The 19,210-nt window shown below is 32.3% G+C and overlaps 1 protein-coding gene across 1 annotated transcript; it reads right to left on the bottom strand.

Moving 5' to 3' along the window:
- Window positions 1-13,085: 13,085 nt before the first annotated feature.
- On the bottom strand, window positions 13,086-17,862 carry LOC129947097 (tRNA (cytosine(34)-C(5))-methyltransferase). Its single transcript, XM_056057530.1, has 8 exons — window positions 17,663-17,862; window positions 17,515-17,592; window positions 16,846-17,454; window positions 14,807-14,949; window positions 14,415-14,747; window positions 13,695-14,329; window positions 13,491-13,640; window positions 13,086-13,432 (listed from the first exon to the last, which is right to left on the bottom strand). The coding sequence occupies exons 1-8, from the start codon at window positions 17,726-17,728 to the stop codon at window positions 13,296-13,298; spliced, it is 2,151 nt and encodes a 716-aa protein (XP_055913505.1). The 5' UTR covers window positions 17,729-17,862; the 3' UTR covers window positions 13,086-13,295.
- Window positions 17,863-19,210: the final 1,348 nt, after the last annotated feature.

Below are 19,210 nucleotides of genomic sequence, written 5' to 3'. Positions count from 1 at the left end.
GTATTTTTACAAAAAATAAAAAACCTAAAAAAAAATAAGAAAAGTTGGTAAAAAGTGATTTTCGATTGAAATATCTTTTAAAAACTTTGAGATAATAGCTTATGTTACTAATTTTTTCTTATAAGGAATATTGTTTTCAACATTAGGACAAATTTTGAGAAAAATCGAATTGACAGTTTTTTTACAAAAAAATAAAAACCTAAAAAAAATGTATAAAAGTTGGTAAAAATTGATTTTCGACTTAAATATCTCTTCCAAAAATTTTAAATATTGGCTTCAAAGTAATTTTATCTTATAAGAAATATTGTTTTTAACATTTGGTAAAATTTTTAAAAAATTCGAATTGACAGTTTTTTTTACAAAATGTAAAACTCTAAAAAAAAAAACAAATACTAAAACTTGCTAAAAATTTACTTACGACTTATTTGAGTCGTATATAAAATATTGTCTTCAAACTTTTTTTATTTCACAGAAAATATTGTTTCCGATATTCAGTAATTTTTATATAAAAATCCAACAGTCCGTTTTTTCATAAAAAATAAAATCTACAAAAAATAGTACGCAAATTTGGTAAAATTGATACGAGTACATATAGACAAACTTTTAAGCAAGACAAATCGACAGACGGGATGGGAAGTTATCAGTGTGGGTCGCTTCCCAGCCTCTTTTTTGTATCTAATTATTGCCAACAAATGAGATATATATAACGTTGAAAAGCTTAGCCACAGTGCATCATTTTTTGTATGGGCACAAAGCTGTAAACTATGGGGCTTAAATGGGAAATGTCATCAAAGAACAACAATAATTAATTACTGCAGTTTACAATTTAAATGAAAGTATTTTAATGAACTCAATATACCTCAAAATAAATTAACTTTTATACCAATGACCAATATAATACCGAACAACATCATGGTTGGCAAATAATTCGCAGTATGGCAATTTCACTTTTGTTTATTCGATCAAGCTAATAAAATAGGTTACCCACAATTCAGATATTCAGCTTTGGAAAGCTTAGCTCGAGGTCATTATTTTGTATTATGGTAACAAAACTGTAAGCCATGGGGCTAAGGAAGTATAAAACGAAAAAAGATTTAGGTGTTTAGTTTTTACATCACATTATTTTATTGTTAATAAGGCAAGTTCTATGCTTGGTTTTATAAAACGCTGGGCAAAGGAGTTCTATGATCCCTATGTTACTCTTTCATTGTATAATTGCCGTGTTCGTCCTCATCTTGAATATGCATCGCAGGTATGGACTCCCTATTACGAAATTCATAGAAAACGTATTGAATCAATTCAACATAATTTCATTCGCTTTGCCTTAAAGGGTCTTCCTCGGGATGATCCTTATGATCTGCCTCCCTATGAACATCGTATTCATCTTCTTCAATTGCAAACTCTCCGTCAAAGGCGTGTTAATAATGACTTAGTATTTTTTTAACAACTCATTAATGGTGAAATTGATACCGAGGCGGAACTCATCACCTGCGTACATAACTTAAACTGTTTATCGATAGATTTAAATTTAAATAAGGTGGGATTAAAATTATTGTTTAGAACTATCGTAAACGTTCTCATTTGATCGTAGTTTGACGCTTGCTATAAACATATTACTTTCTGAAATTCTGAAGTGTTAAAAAAAAAATCTTACTGTTAACAATATGAAATTATACTGTGTTTATTTTACTAAGTGAAATGTTTTTCTTGTTGTTGTTTTTTATTGTTGAACCATCATAAATATGTATAAAATCAGTATTAAACAAAATCAAACTGTCCATCCATCTATGACTCCATACTAATAACTTTTTTCCAAAGAAAATTGTTAGTATAAGTTTGTCATATCCATTTAGTACTAATTTTAAGTCCGACAATTGATCGTTTTCTCAACCCCAGTTAACACTATGAACAATGTAATTCCTGATGAGCATTAATATGAAATTTTAATATAAAAACAATTCGTCTTTGTTTATTTGAATTTGCAAAATTGTTTTTTTCATATTTGTTGGTCGTTTACACCATTTAGAACCTTATTATTTTCATGCGTCTCGTTACTGGTCACTATAGGTAGACAAGGTACCATATATTTTTGCCTATTCTCGTTTTTTTCTGCTAGAGATTTTTCCCAATTGATAGGCACTTTCTTCAGCTTACCACCAAACTATAGTGACCAGTAACAAGCGTTAATAAAGTCAAATGTATTAGTTAGCGAATTTGTTCCCGAAAACCCAAATACAAGATAGGGAATATGATCAAAACTGGGCGAAAGTCGTGTTTTAAATTATACCTATAAAATGTAAATTATGTGATTTTGATTTTTTCGCAATGAATTATAAAACTTATCATGGCTGACTGACCTCATAGGAAACATTTTTAAAATAACGTATCCATGTAACATTTTAATCTTTTCACCCCAAACATACAGCGAGGTTGTTATCAAGTACCAACTAAAAACAATTCTTTTCCCGGCCAACCGAATGCCTCTGCTGTGTACAAATAGAGATGAATTATTAAGGAAAAAAATACTTCGAATACACTTCAAGCATCTAAATTAAACACCGACCTAGTTACTCTCTGTGACAAAACAAGGTTCAGGACTCATACCTATCTCACTTAACTCTCATATATAAAAAGAAATCTACTTCTCTTTTGGAATCTCATGCGCAAGCTTTGGAATAGGACTATATTTTAGAGCTATTCCTTGGAAAGTTCTTTTTTAGAGGCAAATTTTCAAAGAAGCATTAATTATTTAAAAAAAAAAAACTGTCATAAAAAGGGGAACTGTACTACGAGAAAAATAAATAAAAATAAAATCATGGTACCTGGCGTCTTTTATGTAAATATACCCTTAACCTTAAAGTAGGATAAAAGTTTTCTTACTTTAGTTTAACAGTGCAAAACAATTTAAATGGGTTCCGTGACATGAATATGATGCTTGTGTTCTGGAACAGAACGTGTTATACTATATGTACCCTACACTTCTACAGTGCAACAGTTGAATGAAATTTCCAGTTGAATTTCTAGTTGATAGGGAAATACGAGTAAGATACTTGTTACTTCACGAACTAGGGCAAGTGGTGAAACACTATAGGCAACAGATGCTCTGGATATTGTTTTTTAAGGTTTATTTAAATACTCAGAGCAACTAATACTTCATGCAAATAGGTATTACAATGCATTCAAAGAGTATTGTTCGCGGTTTACTTTAAGTTTGAATTATTGGGATTTTGTTTTAATGCCCTTTTATATAAAAGTGGAAATAAAATTAAATGCAATTCGCTTAAAAAAAATATAAACCGCCATTGACCTTTGTTATCAGGGTGATTTGAGAAACTTACATTTTATTGCACACCTATAAAACCATGTATAGAACAAGAATAAAAACAATTTGTTTCCATGATTGTTTACAATGACAATCATATCCATAAGCTAAATGACAAAAACTAAAAAAAATCAATTTAAAGGCCTACAATGATGTGCATGTCTTTTGGTCTCCTAATTCAGCTAGCCTAAGGTCTTATTTGTATTTTTACTGGCATAAAATTAATAATACATGACATAACGACTTTAGAGAAGTGGATTAAAGTGGGCCCGGTGATTCCGTCCATCTGTTTGTCTGCCCTCACTTCTACAGCTTAACCCATTGGATTAATTGCAGATTCGCTTTTGTCTTTTGTTTTAAAACAAAAACAAGAGTAGCCCGTGTATACAATTTTTGTTCGAACACTTAAAATTTGAATTTTCTCAAATACGATCAAATTTTGTTTACGAAATTCGTATAGAAAACTAAATACTAAATACTAAAAATTAATCGTCAAAACGATTATCATTAACGATATCGTCAATAATTTGTTTCACGTATGTTAGTTTATCACTATCGTGTTGTCAATCGTTTTCAGTATAAGATCGTTCAGTACATTTCAAACACTCTTATACTTTGACTGAAATGTCAAAATAAACTCAACGAAATATAATAATTCAATAACTTAAAAATGTTATTAAACTTCGTTTTTGTCTGAAAATTTGCAAAAAATATATTGTCAATAAACATGCCAACTATTTTGTGATGTTAATTGTTATTGTTACCTTTTGTGTTTTTATTTGTTGCCACCTACGATAAAACTATAATATTAAAATGTTTGTTTCATGTCTAATATTTTTGTAAATCAGCTGCAATAATAAACTCAATTCTGTCCAGAGAAGGGAGATAAGACTCCATTTTATTCACAATGAACATAACTTGGTTTTAGAAATATATTTTGTTTAACTACTTTGGATTAGTGCTTTGCGCAAGAGCAATACTAAAATCATTGCCTGTCGAATATACCGATGTTTCTCCGCCCCAAAGTTTCAATAGTTGCAGCAAATTTTAATATTGAAGGTATATATATACAAATGTACATAGACAGAACGACAACCCTCCTGCGAATTTATTGTTCCAATACCATTATAAAGTCCTCTTTTTGCAATTCCAAAACTACAATTCTTTTTTCTTATTTAATAACAATTAAAAGAGATTACTTATGTTTCGTTCATACAAAAAATGCTACAAAAGGGTTAGAATAGATAAATAGACAAAAGATCCGATTCATCTCTTAATTTTCTTCGTAACCGAATCCTTTTTTTTTTAGCTTTTATTTTTATTTTGTAACAAAACTAAACTGCACCTAAACTTTTTTACTTCAATATGCTTAGTTATCAATGGAAATTAATAGCAGACAATACCTACTTAGCTATCGTGCAAACGCTTTCGTTTTAACGATATCACTTTGATGATTATCTTCTTAAGTGAAGTGAGTCTATCGTCGAAAAGCTATCGTCTAACGATTATCGTTTTAAAGAATGATCCCCCTGTTTTTTATTTTGTATGTACTCCCATCTGGACTTAGTTTCTTAATACTTCTGAATTTTTCAAAAAAAAATAATAGTTCCCTAGCCAAAAATTTCAATAAACATATCTTAAACGTCTTCTATGCTACAAATCAACAACGAAGCAAGGAAAAACCTTGGATCTAGATTTTGTAGAACCAGTTTTGTTTTTTTGGAACCATTTTTCAACTTTTGTCTTCGTACGAAAAACTGATTAAAAAAAAAGTACTCAAAAGTTTTCCATTAAAGGCCGGTCGAATTTCCAAAAAAACGGAATGTATGTAACCGAGTTTAAATTGTATCTTTACAGAGCTACAAGGCAAGTATTATGTGAAAGAACTGGCTATTAAAAAATATATTCTATTCCATACGAAAATATAAACAGTTATGTTTGTATTTTAGAAAATACATTAATGATTTTCCTATTCCCAACTTCAATTTTAAATTCCTCTAATTTTAGTATGAACTATTTTAAAAATATTTACTCAAAAACATATCAAACTCAACTTTTAGTTAGTTTAGTTTATTGACTTCAAAAGTGAATTTAATGTATATTTGTCGAATCGTAAGATGACAAGAGTCTTCATTCTCCGGCTGAAGTCGTCTACCTTTGTTTTGTTACTTTAGTTTAACAGTGCAAAACAACAATGGCTGACATTTACTTTATAATTTATACATGAGAAAAAACTAGTACGTATATTATACATGTACATAAAATATACATTTCAATTTTGAGAAAATTAAAACATTATTATTTCTGTAACGAAGTGCGTTCAACAAGTACTCATTAAGAAGGTGCGAGTCACGTTCTCCATTCAAAATGGTGATCATTTCCTCTAAATAAAGTATTCCAATTTTAAACTCCTTGAGAATTGGGCAAATAGAAACTCAACGTCTTATTACAATATGTACCAAAAAGAGATTACAGAGATTGGAATTTAATGTCGATCGTTTTTTCCAATTTCAGTTTTAGGTAATGAAGTTTTAGTAAGTGAAAAATGAATTTAGTTAATTGCATCATCGAAAATATTTAATACCAGAAGAAACGTCAAATAAATACTTAAATGCAATATTATCAAAAATGTATGAACCTGAATTCACTTTAAAACTACATAGCTGACATTCTAAGCTTTCTGCTCACATTCCTAAAACGATTTTTTGTTTTCAATTAACATTATTAAGTGATTATAAATACTATGTATAAACACCCTTTCAAAAGGTTAAAATCTAACTCGTTAGTGAATTATATCTCCTAAAAATAAGCAATTCCATTTATGCAATCGGCGAAGTTTGATTAAAAATCAATCAAATATCTCTCTTTTTTCGAAATACATACCTACATATATATATAATTATTATCTTTGCTTCTTAGTATATGCAGATTTATACAAAACTTTTTCTAAAAAACTTATTTCTAGGTAGCTTCCCAATAACAATTTTATAACTAAATAAGAAATTAGAGCTTCATAAAAACAAATTTCCTGGTTTCAAAATAACACCAATTCAAAAATCAATCATCAGCATTGGGGTGCAGGTATAAACTATTTTGAGAAGTTCCAGGTTGAAGATTCTTTCAAAAATCCTTGATACCCAAATTAAGTTTTTATTCAAAATATCTTTACACAGGAAATGGCATACAAATTGAAAAACTAATCGAAAAAACACACCTAAATCCATCCATCCCTGATTTCATTTAACATTAATCCACCCTATCCAGAGAGAAGTAGGTAGGTAAGGTCATACATACACATGTGTATCTAAAGAACATAAATAGTAACTGGGCGACACAATAAATGATCCAAGCAAATATCCCTTTTATCCTGTAAATTAATTTGATAACGAAAAATAATAATCTCAGACAGACAAAAACAAAAAGCAAAGCAAAAAAAATCACTGAAAACATCAACATCATCCTGACAATATATAAAAATAAGACAAAAACAATACTAACTTGTAGTATCTATAAAAGTCAACAAAAGAGTAACGTAATCCAGATGCCGAATACACAACACACTGTATGGTACACACATAAGGATACGCCACGTAATCATAATCCGGATCTAGCAAAAAAGGACACGGAAACGAAAATAAGAACTGAGCTTTGCTCCAAGCAGACAGTAACTTTTCTGGTATCTTGTCCTTCGCATCGCTGGGAATTAATTGCCAGCATAAGGCCCCAGTGCTTTGACCTGGAGCTATAGAGCGGGAGGTATCAAAGTCCCACCACCAGCACATCGCACATCAGACGACTAAAGAAAGGACTCACGAGGCCCGAGCCCGAACCGTTTGGAGAGATTGCATAGATAGATACGAGAACAGCCAACAGTTTGTCTCAACACCCATATAAATACCCATTGTTGTTGCCCCACAGTAGTCAACATCACAGTCACATACCAGTTATTGCAGAAGTGGAGTGTGAACTGTGAAGCTCCGCAATACATTCGAACATTCGAAACCGAGGAGCGAGGACCTAAATGGATTTATTCCCCTGACTCGATGACAATTGATTAGAAAATTGTAAGCATGAGCTGCTGGATGGTTGTCACAGGCGTGCGAGAGGGTGTGGATGAAGTGCATGTGACTTAATTAAAGCGGAGAAGACGAAATTTACCGGTTTGCTACGTTTGTATGACCAGCTTCTTTTTCTATCTTTAGAGAGTGGATAGGTCATTTTATTGTGAATTATTGATTTACCAATAGGAAGGCATATGTGAGTACAGAAGTTCAGTAGTCCAAGAAATGATATTCACTTTAATATTGGTTGAAGGTGTTTAAGTTTCCTTGCACAATAAAGAAATTCGCAAACATCTTATTTTAATAATAACTATTAAAGAATAGTATTATTGATTATTTTCTCGAATGTGATATAAATGATAAACTTTTTAAGACCTCGAAAAAGGTATTAATACTTTACAGGGGAAATGTTTGTCGAAAATCATACCTATCAGTGAGGGCAGAAGTGAAATTTGTAATTTTTTTTTTCATATTTGAATTTAAGTTTTTATATGAAACTAAAAAATTCTATTTTCAATAATACATACATAATGTAGCTACGTAAGGAACTCTTCCAATGTAAGCTATTTGTAAATCGTCTTATCCTCGAAAGAATTCATAACTTGTGAAATTAATTCACACATTCAATTTTTAGCATCTTAACATTACTTTTAAGGAGAGCATCAATTCAGGCACTATGAGAAAACAATTTTTTTTATTCACATCCACCTTCACTCATCCCACAACCCAACAACACATCTTATCTACAAATGTATTTGGAGTATAAATTGGTCTCGAGGAGATGTAGGTATGTGAGATACGTACATACATATATGTATGTATATCAAATTTGGCGAAAGGAAGTATCCGTATTAATAGTGATAAATTGAAGCTTGACAGTCCTTTCTAGAGGACCAATACCCAGCAGAACTCTTTTTCTGTTCCGAATTATTTGGTAATCATTTATCCAAAAGGGTATTGAAAAAAAAGCTCTTTAAAAAATGTCTTTAGTTTAAACCTTTTCCAACATACTCGTTATATAATGGATCAATACCTTTTTCAAGTCAAACCCAATTTAATGGTAAAACTATAGTTCTTGAAAGATTTTGAAGTGTTACTAAGCATTGTGCTAAATTTATTTTGTTTCCATACATTTCAGTGCATCACCATAAATCTTATCTTACTCTTATCATTTATTAATGAATTTATTTGATATAAACCAAGCAATTAGATTATTTTATTCTAAGCTACATATACATATATGAAAAAAGTATTGGAAAATTTAGACATACATACATACATTGACAAATAGTTATTTTTTTACACATTAGAATTTTCAGAAAGTAGTTAGCTTTAAACCACGATCAGAGGCTCATCATAAGTACATGTTCTAGTTGTTATTAAGATAATAATGCAATTAAAGCCTAACACACCACAAAATACAAAAACATAATTAACATTTAACATGAATTATTATAGAACAAAAAATAAAATTAAGACGTTTAGGATAGTGGAGCACTGGTTCTAAAAAGTGCGTTTAATCCCACCTTATTTAGATTTAACACTATCGATGAACTTGATGGAGAGATTGCACTTGAAAAATACGATGTTCATACGAACCGTCCCAAGGAAGAACCTCTAGGGCAAAGCGAATGAAATTATGATGAATTTATTCAAAACGTTTCCTATGAATTTCGTAATGGAGATATAAAATCAAATTTAAAAACGAAAACCTACTTTTTTCATTTGGACTACGATTTAAGATGTGATATGTTGGTGCACATAACATTCGTCACAAATGTATTCAAACTAACGGCTTTAAATTTCTTATATATTGAATAGTACATTTTTGTTGTTAATGAGCAATGTTGGGTTTGAGAGAGCCGTTATAGGGGTAATTTCTTTAACATTTCTCGACTAATTTTTTTAACTTCCCATAGGAAGTTGTTTTAGTCGGTCCATTCTGTCGAATTGAAGATTTTGACATTTCTCGACGTTTCAAGGTCCCTCTTATCTAAATCAAAGATTTGTAGAGATATGTGTATGATATGTATGTGTGTGCTTACGTACGTACGTACATGCATATGTACGTTCGTACGTTTGGGATACCATTCTCCCTCGTCCATATCTCAGGAGCCAGTGGAGATATCGACTTAAAATAAATCTTTTGTACAGATACCAACATGGAAATATAAATAAAGTACTTTTAAAAACAAATAGTGGGTGGATTTTTTTTGCCATTGCGAAATAAAGTAAGTTGACCCAAAAAATTTCACGAATTAATAAATCAAGCAAAATTGTATATTTTTGAAGATACCAAACTAGTCTGATTTTGAATCGAATTCAATCAACGGTTTTTTTATAAAACAAAAAACTAAAAATAAATATTTGTGACTTCAAATATTTGACGAACACAAAGAAATTTTACCTCAAAAATGATTTTTTGCAAGGAAGGATAACGTTTTAACATTTGATAATATTTTGGGAAAAATCTAGTTAACGGTTTTCTTACAAAAGTATAAAAGTTTCCGATTAGGATGGAAATTGTGATAAGCCTGATTACTAAAAGTTGGTAAGAACTAATTATCAACTCGAACACCTTGACAAAAATTAAAGATATTGGCTCCAAATCAATTTCAACTTATAAAAATATTGTTTTCAACATTGAACTTTTATAAGATCCAAGAGTCTGTTTTTCATAAAACATAAAATTTACACAAAATTGGTTTAAATTGATGTTCGATTCTTGATATCTCGTTATAAAAGGCAGGTATTGACTTCAAAATGATTTCATTATGTGCTAAATGTTTTTGTAAACGTACGTAATGGTCTTAGAAACATCCAATTCGTATTTTCTTATACAAGAAATCAAAACCTTAAAAAAATGCTAATAAAATTAGTCAAAATCATTTTTCGACTAAAAATCTCGTTAACAAAAAAGATTTTGAAATTAAATTTTGTCAATCATATAGATAAATATAATGTATCATATAATATAAAATATTATTTCTAACTTTTAGTTAATTTTTTAGAAAAATTCAATTGGAACCTTTTTTTTACAAAAAACAACAAAAAACCTACTCAAGTATTATGAAAACAAAGAAAGACCCCAAAAACTTCGAAATGGGAGGAGAAAACAGAGTTGGCGAAAGCATTCCAGACTTCCAGATTGGCGATATGTGGTTTAAGAAACAATCTCTATACTTGACAGTACGACGAATGAAGGATTTGTAAAATGCAGCCAGATCGAAAGGGGTGACAAAATTCTTGCACCGTCTGAAAAATCCTTAGCACCTTTTTGGCAATGTCGAATATGTGATCATTCCATAAGATGTGATCTGTAATACGCATACAGAGTACTGAAAGTTGACTACTTTCCTGAATGCAATTGCCACTCATGGATAGTGGCATCAGGGTGGCTTACGTCTTAGCGACAGGAGACAGCATTGACTATGACTTTTGAAGCACTAAATTATACGAACGCTAAGGATGTGAATCTAGAACCGTATAATCTTACTTTTTGCAAAACGATGTAAAGATTTGTTTCATTGTTCGGTGCGATAAGCCATACTGCTTGGTCAATAAGAAGATATTTCTTAAGCTGATAATTAATCAGCGTTTCCATGAGCTTGGAATAGAGGGCAGTAAGTAGAGGAGGAGGGGGAGGAGGATTCGCCTTTCTTAGGGACAGGCTTGACAAATGTTGTTTTTCATCCGGTCGAAATGAGACCTGGGACCCTACTCTGTAATGCGCTTCGAAAGCAAATCATTTCGAAATCGAATATTTTGTACTCTTTATTTCTAATGCAGATCTAACTAACGGAATTACAAATCCGCTTTCGGATTTTTCGTACCTGGCAATGCGTTTCCGAATGTCATTAGCGTTCGAAAACTGACATTTTTTGTACACCTAGGAAGATAACGGATTGCAATTCGAAGGTAGTTTTTAGAGGACACAAAAGGAAAATTGTGTTAAGTTATGTGAAATGGATAAACTTTAAGTAAGGAAATAATAATTTTATTCAAAATTTAATCAAATAAGAGACTCGACAAATCTATTCTATAAATAGAAAAAGTACTAGATTATTGTTTTGTTCGATTCGAACATTTTACAGAGTACGAATTCATAAACGAATCGAATACCAAATTCGAATCGGATTGGCTTCTGAATCGCATTACAGACTAACAGCCCTATTACGGTTATCAAATATCAACACGATATTTGATAAAAGTTGATAATTATCAAAAAATTTATCGCATTGGTGTTATGGTGATCAATTATCAATATTTTTGATAAATAGTGAATTATTAAATATTGAATAGCTTTATTGATAAACTCGGTATTACTGCTATCAAACATATTGATACCCATCTAATATTCTATCAGCTACAAAATCTTCGTTGACAAATGTATCAAATATTCGTAAATGGTAAAGAATTGTAATTTAAATACGATTTATAAAAGTTTTTTTGTGGTTTTTATTGAATGTACAAATTGAAAAACGCAATGCCTTCACTAGAATTGTTGTTTGAAGGCAATTGTACTGAGGAACGAAGGTTTATCGTGCAATCAAAAATAAACAATATAACGAGATTAAACTTGTATTACGGCTGTCAAAAATTATGATATCCATCAAATTTTCTATCAGCCACGAATTCTTCGTTGATAAATTGGCATGTACCATCAACTGAGCCATCTATTTGTTTTCTGTTGCTAACTTTTCTACTCCTAAATAAACAAAATATTCAAATCAAATGGGGTGGCGCAACAGTCCGTTGTGAACCAGGGCCTAGTGACTTACAACTCTCAACCATTCCTGTGTGCGAGTACTGTTGTCAGGAATGGAAGGGACCTACAATTTAAGGCCGAATCCGAACGGCTAATTTGAGAAAGCACTTTTTCATGACAAGAATTACTCTTGAAGGAATTGTCAATTCCTCGCAAGAGGCAGTACCCGCGAAAATTATTTTTTTAAATTAAGGTAGCACAGGCAGGGATTGAACCCAAGACCCCTTGCATGACAGTCCAACGCACTAACCATCATGCCACGGGTACTACGAAACAAAATATTATTAAGAAAAAATCGAAATTTATTTAATGAAAACAGCTTACATTATCCCGCCGAAATTATTTATAGACCAAAACACAAGAACCCAACACAAATGACAAACGTCAAACACCAAACAAAACCTATTCACAATAGGTGAAAATTATCATTTGATACTCATAATGCCACATTATCAATAAATTGTAAAAAATTTTCAATTAACAAATAATTGATAGTTGATAGCCATAATAGGGCTGGATTGTTTCCCCTGTAGGGTAGGAAAGATAGCGATAGGATTCTCTAGTTGGTTTAATAGTACGTCTGCAAATTGATTGCTCTTCGAGCTTTCTATACCACAGGTTTGGCGACCCAGTGTGATTATTTGATAAACGTCTTCAATGTAGGTATGCTGTCGTAAGTTTACTATCAGATGGAACATTTCGTTGAAGGTTACTACGCATAACCTTAAAATCGGTTATTAAAGCAATCCAATTTCTCGTATTACACAATAAACGACTACTAAACATCCTTGTGGGCTTTCTAAAGTGTACTCTCAACATTTATGTCAGTTAGAAACTCCTTTCGCATTGATTGTAATATCTTTTTTATGTAGGTATTCATTTAAAAATGGCTCGTTGTTTATTTTACCCTTCAAATAAAATTGAACAAAGAGCGTTATTTGTATCGAAGAAGAAATAATCCATGCTTTTGAAAATGCATTTTTTTTTATTTTATGTCAAAAAAGAAAAATTATAAATATTTTATTTTACAGCAACGAAAATACATTTAGAATATAAAATATTTCATTTAATTTAAAAAAAAAATGCTCTATGATGTGAACAATCATATTAACGTTTCAAATAAAACCATGTTTTATTGTGTTCATCATTCTTCTTTTATTTCCAATTCCGCAACCTCTTCTGCTTCAACTCCAACTTCGTCGGCAGTCATATCAGCATTGCCCTCTTCACCTTTCTGCTCGGTAACAGCATTGTCGTCGACTTTTTTGAATTTATTTTTTTCTAAAATTAAATTTTCATTTAGTGATATTTTCTTAAACAGTTATCTTTTGTATCGTACCAAATTTGGATAAATCAGCTCCTAATAGGCGCAATATATGAACAGTTTCATTGACATCAACATACGCACGTAGACTAGACGAGCCTCTCCATCCAACAACATAAAGTGTAAATCGCTCATCTACATACTTAAGAATACAAGAGCCAACACCTTTGAAAAATAATGTTTTTTTTAATTAAATTAAAAAACATGTAAAAAACATACCTAATTCTTTTGCCCTCTTCTGTGTATCCTCACTCAATTCAGTCGTTGACGGTGGTTTCGTTGGATCTGTGCATTGCAATAATAGTATAAAATCGTCTTTGCTAACTTCGATTCGACGACTTTCACCGATAAATGCATTCGATGTCTGTAAACCCTCCTGAGCCAAACGATACGAGTTGCTCGAGTAACGGTTTTCACAACGAACAAATGTTTTCACTCCAGTATTAATTATCTTAACAGAATCCTCATTCAATAGCACCAAATCACGTATCGGTTCGGAACAATAGTAAATATTTTTCTTTTTTTCATTATTACATCTTGTCAAAAGGCTGCGCCTGTCAAATGCGTCATTCAATTCGTAAAAACTCTTGATTTCATTGTACACATTTTCATCGTCTTTGAAAAACACGTAAGGATCTTCCTTGTAGCCTTGTAAACGACGTCTTTTACGTTGAGGTCCCCAAGGTGCTGATTTAGGTTCTTCAACTGGGGTGCCGTCAGTTGGTGCTGCTTCTTTTTCCACAGGCTTCTCCAATGCTTCTGCATCATTTTTTTCGAAGGGAAGTTTCTTTTTCTTTTCAATAACTGCTACAAAGAAAGCACCTGTTTCTTGCAAGTGTGGAAGAATGCGCATACTAAAAAATTTCAAAACAAATTACACCGAATTAAGCGCAATTAATTTAAATGTAAGTATAAATGAGTGCTTGTTTATTTCCATACCATTTGTCCAATCCAATTTTCTCAATTTCCCCAGGTGGTAGTGGAAACATATTGGGTCTTATTACAGTGTGATATTTCTCTGGAACTTGATCGAAACTAGTAAAAATTTCCAAATCCTTTGATGCCAAAACCCAATCGGTCATTCCTGGGTTGAATTTAAGTCCCGGTACCAAATGGGAACCGTCTACAATTTCTAAAGCTCCATCCGAATCTTGAATAATACGTTGTAAGACAGCTTCATTTTCAATAGGATTCATTGAACAAGTGGAGTAGACCAAGCGACCTCCAACTTCTAACATTTCAGCTCCACGACGAGTGATACGATATTGAATACTGTAAGAGTACAGATATACATAGATATTTATTTTAAATTCGTATAAATAATATCATACCCATGCAAGTTAGTTCCCTGTGCTGAGTTCCATTTGGTCCAAATGTCAGGATTTTTCCGCAAAGTTCCATCGCCAGAGCAAGGAACATCACAGAGTATTTTGTCGAATTTCAGCACCGACTTGCTGCCATCTGACTTTGTTTGCTAGTCAGAGCAAAAAACAAAACTTTGTAGCCAAATATTATGATTTCAAAATGAGATTAAATCAACAAAACAGAAAATTAAATTTAACTATATTAAATTGAGTCAAGTCATCAGTAATCGATTCATAAGTGACTGAATTTGAATTTCGAATTACCACTAACGTTCTCAGTTATCGAACTGATTTTCACTCGAAAGACAAACAGCTCAATGATAATGCACAGCACATAAGAATTGTTTTGAAAAATGTAAGAACTATAATTATTGAATTTATTTTTAGTGAATTTATTCTTAAGTCAAGTCCAAACAAAATTAAGCTAACTAGGACGGAGTAGGAACTAAATAAATAAATTAAGTGGCGCAACAGTGTTTTGAGAATCAGAATCAGGGCCTAGTGGCTTACAACTCTCAACCATTCCTGTGTACGAGTAATGTAGTCAGGAATGGAAGATCCTACAGTTTTAAGCCGAATATGAACGGCTAGATTAAAAAAGCACTTTTCATGACAAAAATTACTCTTGAAGAATTTGTCAATTCCTCGCAAGGCCCCTTGAAAAAAACTTTACGATGGTACAGGCAGGGATCGAACCCAAGACCTTTGGCATAACAGTCCAACGCACTAACCATCATGCCACGGGTAATAAAGGGTTTGCTATCTTTTCATATCAGTGCAGGCTCCAACCGGCTTTTAAAGCTTTTATATTTGATTTTGCTGGTCTGAACGTTGAATTAAATTAAGATTTTCTTAGCTGACGAATGCAACAAGATACCAAATCGTTTAACTTCTTAACATTTGAAAGTACATCTATAGCCTATTTCCATCTTCTTTTTTCATAGAAGTTTCACACCCTTCTTTCGATCCTTAAAAAGCTACAAAATATATTACTGAAGATGAAATAAAAATTCTGTGTTGAAAGGCCAATATTAACAAAACCTATGCATGTTTGGTATGATGGAAAGCCCTTAAAAGGGTTACTTATTTTATGGTATGGTGGAAAGCCCTTAAAAGGGTTACTTATTTTAAAAATATAAAAAAAATTCAAAGGTTTGAATGTATAGGTACTACTAGCGCCATAAGAATTCACTAACTGCAATCCTGAAAAAATTCCTCTCGCTAGCCCCTCTCAATATATTTGTGAAAGAAGTGGCGGTCAAAAGCGCATTGCGTCTAAAACAGTGTATTGGAAATTCGCTTACTTTGTTCACATAAACATTAAGAACATTAGAGACATGGACACTCAAACAGACTATTTAAAGCCGTACATAGGGATGAGGGGGACCTAACGTTTATATGCCGAATCGGAACGGCTAATTTGAGAAAACGCATTTAATGACAAGCATTACTTTTGAGGATTTATCAATTTCTGACAAGAGTACTCGTGGAAAAACATTTGTTTGGATTTAGGTTGAACGTGTAGGGATTTAACCCAAGACCTCAGGCATGACAGCCCACGCACTAACCATCATGCCACCGGTACTACAGGGTTTGCTATTTTTCACATAATCCTCAACTAGAAAGGTCTTTGCAGTTACCATATTACTGCACTGTCTTTCAATAATTGAATCTATGGCCCAATATTGTCAAAGTTAAAACAAAATTCCTATTCAAAATTGTGATTTGTTTCCCGAATTTTTAAGGTGTGCTTTGTTTTAATATCATGTAATGAATAAATAAAACTAAATTTTACAATAATAATTATTATGGATTAAGCTAATGAACAGATTAAGGGATTAAGGCCATTGAAACAGAATTTAAAATAATGTTCTTAAAAACATAACACAAATGTCTTTTAATATAGTTCCAGAGTTCTAAAGAATAAGGTAATCAAATTTGTTTAACTGTTAAACTTAGCATATGTCAATTAAAGTTAACAACAAAAATAAATATTTAAGACTTACCAACAGATTAGGAAAATGACTACTGTCATGGTTGGTAACCACAAAACAAGGAGAATTCAACCTCTTCGCCTGATGTACCAACATGTAGCATCGATTGTTATCAACATCATTGGCAACAACAAATCCGGTTGGGATCTTATTGTCTGATTCAGCATGCAAGGCTTCAATAAGTTGGGCAGTTTTAGAACCTGGCGCCGCGCACATATCCAGAACTTTATCAGTTGGTTTAACATCAAGTACTAGAGGGGGAATCATGGAGACAGCTTCTTGACGACTTATACTTCCGGCACTTGTCTCTACAATTAAAAAATTATGCAATTTGAACAATGGCTCTGAACGACGGATGTCTTTTCGGGTGAGATGCAATTGCCAGGCAAGTCCTTCGGGATACCATGGCAAGCAGAGAGGACGTTCGACTTTTTCTTTCGGAATCTGATGTAATTCGGATACTCCATTAACGTAGGACTCAAAGAGCTTAGTTTTGATAAGTTGTAGGAGAGCTTTAGCCTCATCTTTGAATCCAGTAACCCGAAATGTAGTTGGCAGATTGTCTTTGATGGCAGCGAGGAACTTTGCCCATTCGACTTCGTCTTTGCATATTTTTTGTGCCTAATAACATTGATACCGATCAATCTAAAGCCACTGCATTAATTTGCATAAAGAAATTACCTTGTAATACTTCACAAAAGCATCATTTTCCCGAACAATTTCTTTGTAGGGCTCTGAGCGGCGGTCAGGTTTATCGGCCTTTAACAAACAAAAAACAACAAAAACTTATCAACCTTTTTGTGGATAGTGTGTAGATATTAGAACTTACCAATAGTCTCTTATTCCGTTTTTTGGCAGCAAAGGGATTTTGTTTTTTACCACGATCACGAGCCATAGTTTCTTGTTTTTCTTTTAGCAGTAATATCAACAGAATAAAATTAAATTAAATATAAAAACAGGCACTACCAAAGCACCTTGTTCGTTTCGTTTTATGTTCTTATGCTGTGCCGACGCTCAAAGTGTCAATGTCAAATACGTTATCGGAGCACGTGTCGTCTTACGTTTACGGCTTTACGTACATTTATTATAAGTTTATTATGTTCTAGTATAGTGATGGGTGCTTAATTATAGTACTGACTTAACATACTACCCTATGAGCCTTAAGCTTAGTGTACACGATTGCCAGGTCTGACAATCATTGTCAGATCTGCAAACGTCTGACAATCATTGTCAGATCTGCAAACGTCTGACAATGTGTGACAATGAGATGACAATGTGCTGAAAATTTCAATTTGTGTGTACACGGTTTGCATATATCTACAAACATCTGCAAATCTGTTGCCAAATATTTGTCTGACAATCTCGACAAACTAATTTGGCCAAATAGCTAGCAATAGATTTGCAAACATTTGTAGATTTTCTGCCAACCGTGTACACACCAAATCAAATTTTGGATCTGCAAATTTATTTTCAGCTCATTGTCAGTGACAATTTGTCACACATCGCATCAGTCAGAAAATTTTAAAGCTACTGAAACAAAGTGAAACATAAAAAAATAAGATAAATTGAAAAAAACGTGCAGAAAAAAAAAACAACTTAAAATTTACCTAGTAGTTTTCTCCAAATTTGTCTGCCAATGAATAAATTTGCAAATGTTCCTCAAACGGCATCTGCAAATTTATTCATTGTCAGACGTTTGAAGAAACGTCAGAAAATGAAAAAAATTTGGTGAATTTTGTGTACACACGACTGCCACATCTGCAAATTCATTTGTCTTCAAAATGATTGATGAACAAATTTTTCTGCAAATCAATTTGGTGTGTACACGGTTGTTAGCTTGCGTGTACACGATTGCCAGAAATCTACAAATTAATTGGCAGATATTTTTCTGCAAATTAGGAGCCAAACCATTTGTCTGCAAATTAATTTGGTGTGTACACGATTGTCAGCCATTCGAGACAAATTTTTCAGTGGCAGATCTGGCAATATTTGCAGATCTGGCAATCGTGTACACTAAGCTTTACCAATAACCAAAAATAAAGCTCACTAATGAGTAAATATTTCGCCATTCCATTAACCTTTGCTAAGGATCGGTTAAATTTTATTTATGGGAATCTTAGCAATTAGCGTATTGTTAAATATAACCCCCCGGTATACACTGCCATTTTACAGCACACAATATAGAAACATATTTGTCAGCTCAAAGGAGTTCAGATTTATTGTTTATTGTTTTAATATAAATGTTACAAATAGCTAAAACACGAAATTTGAAAAAGAATAGACCGAATCGGACGAAGGCATTGAGGAAGCTACTACTTACGAATATAATTGATTCCAAGCTGGATTGATGGAAAGTCATTAAAATCGAACGCTTTAG

Source organism: Eupeodes corollae, chromosome 2 (assembly GCF_945859685.1).
Source record: "Eupeodes corollae chromosome 2, idEupCoro1.1, whole genome shotgun sequence".
NCBI classification, from domain to species: domain Eukaryota; kingdom Metazoa; phylum Arthropoda; class Insecta; order Diptera; family Syrphidae; genus Eupeodes; species Eupeodes corollae.
The sequence above is the reverse complement of the archived record's forward strand: the minus strand, read 5'-3'. Positions and strand labels throughout refer to the sequence as shown.

Coding starts and splice junctions, on each gene's coding strand:
- LOC129947097 (XM_056057530.1), bottom strand. CDS start 17,728: ATGGCTCGTGATCGTGGTAAAAAACAAAATCCCTTTGCTGCCAAAAAA. Junction 14,748..14,806: donor CAGGGAACTAACTTGCATGG/GTATGATATTAT, acceptor GTACTCTTACAG/TATTCAATATCGTATCACTC. Junction 14,330..14,414: donor AAAATTGGATTGGACAAATG/GTATGGAAATAA, acceptor GAAATTTTTTAG/TATGCGCATTCTTCCACACT.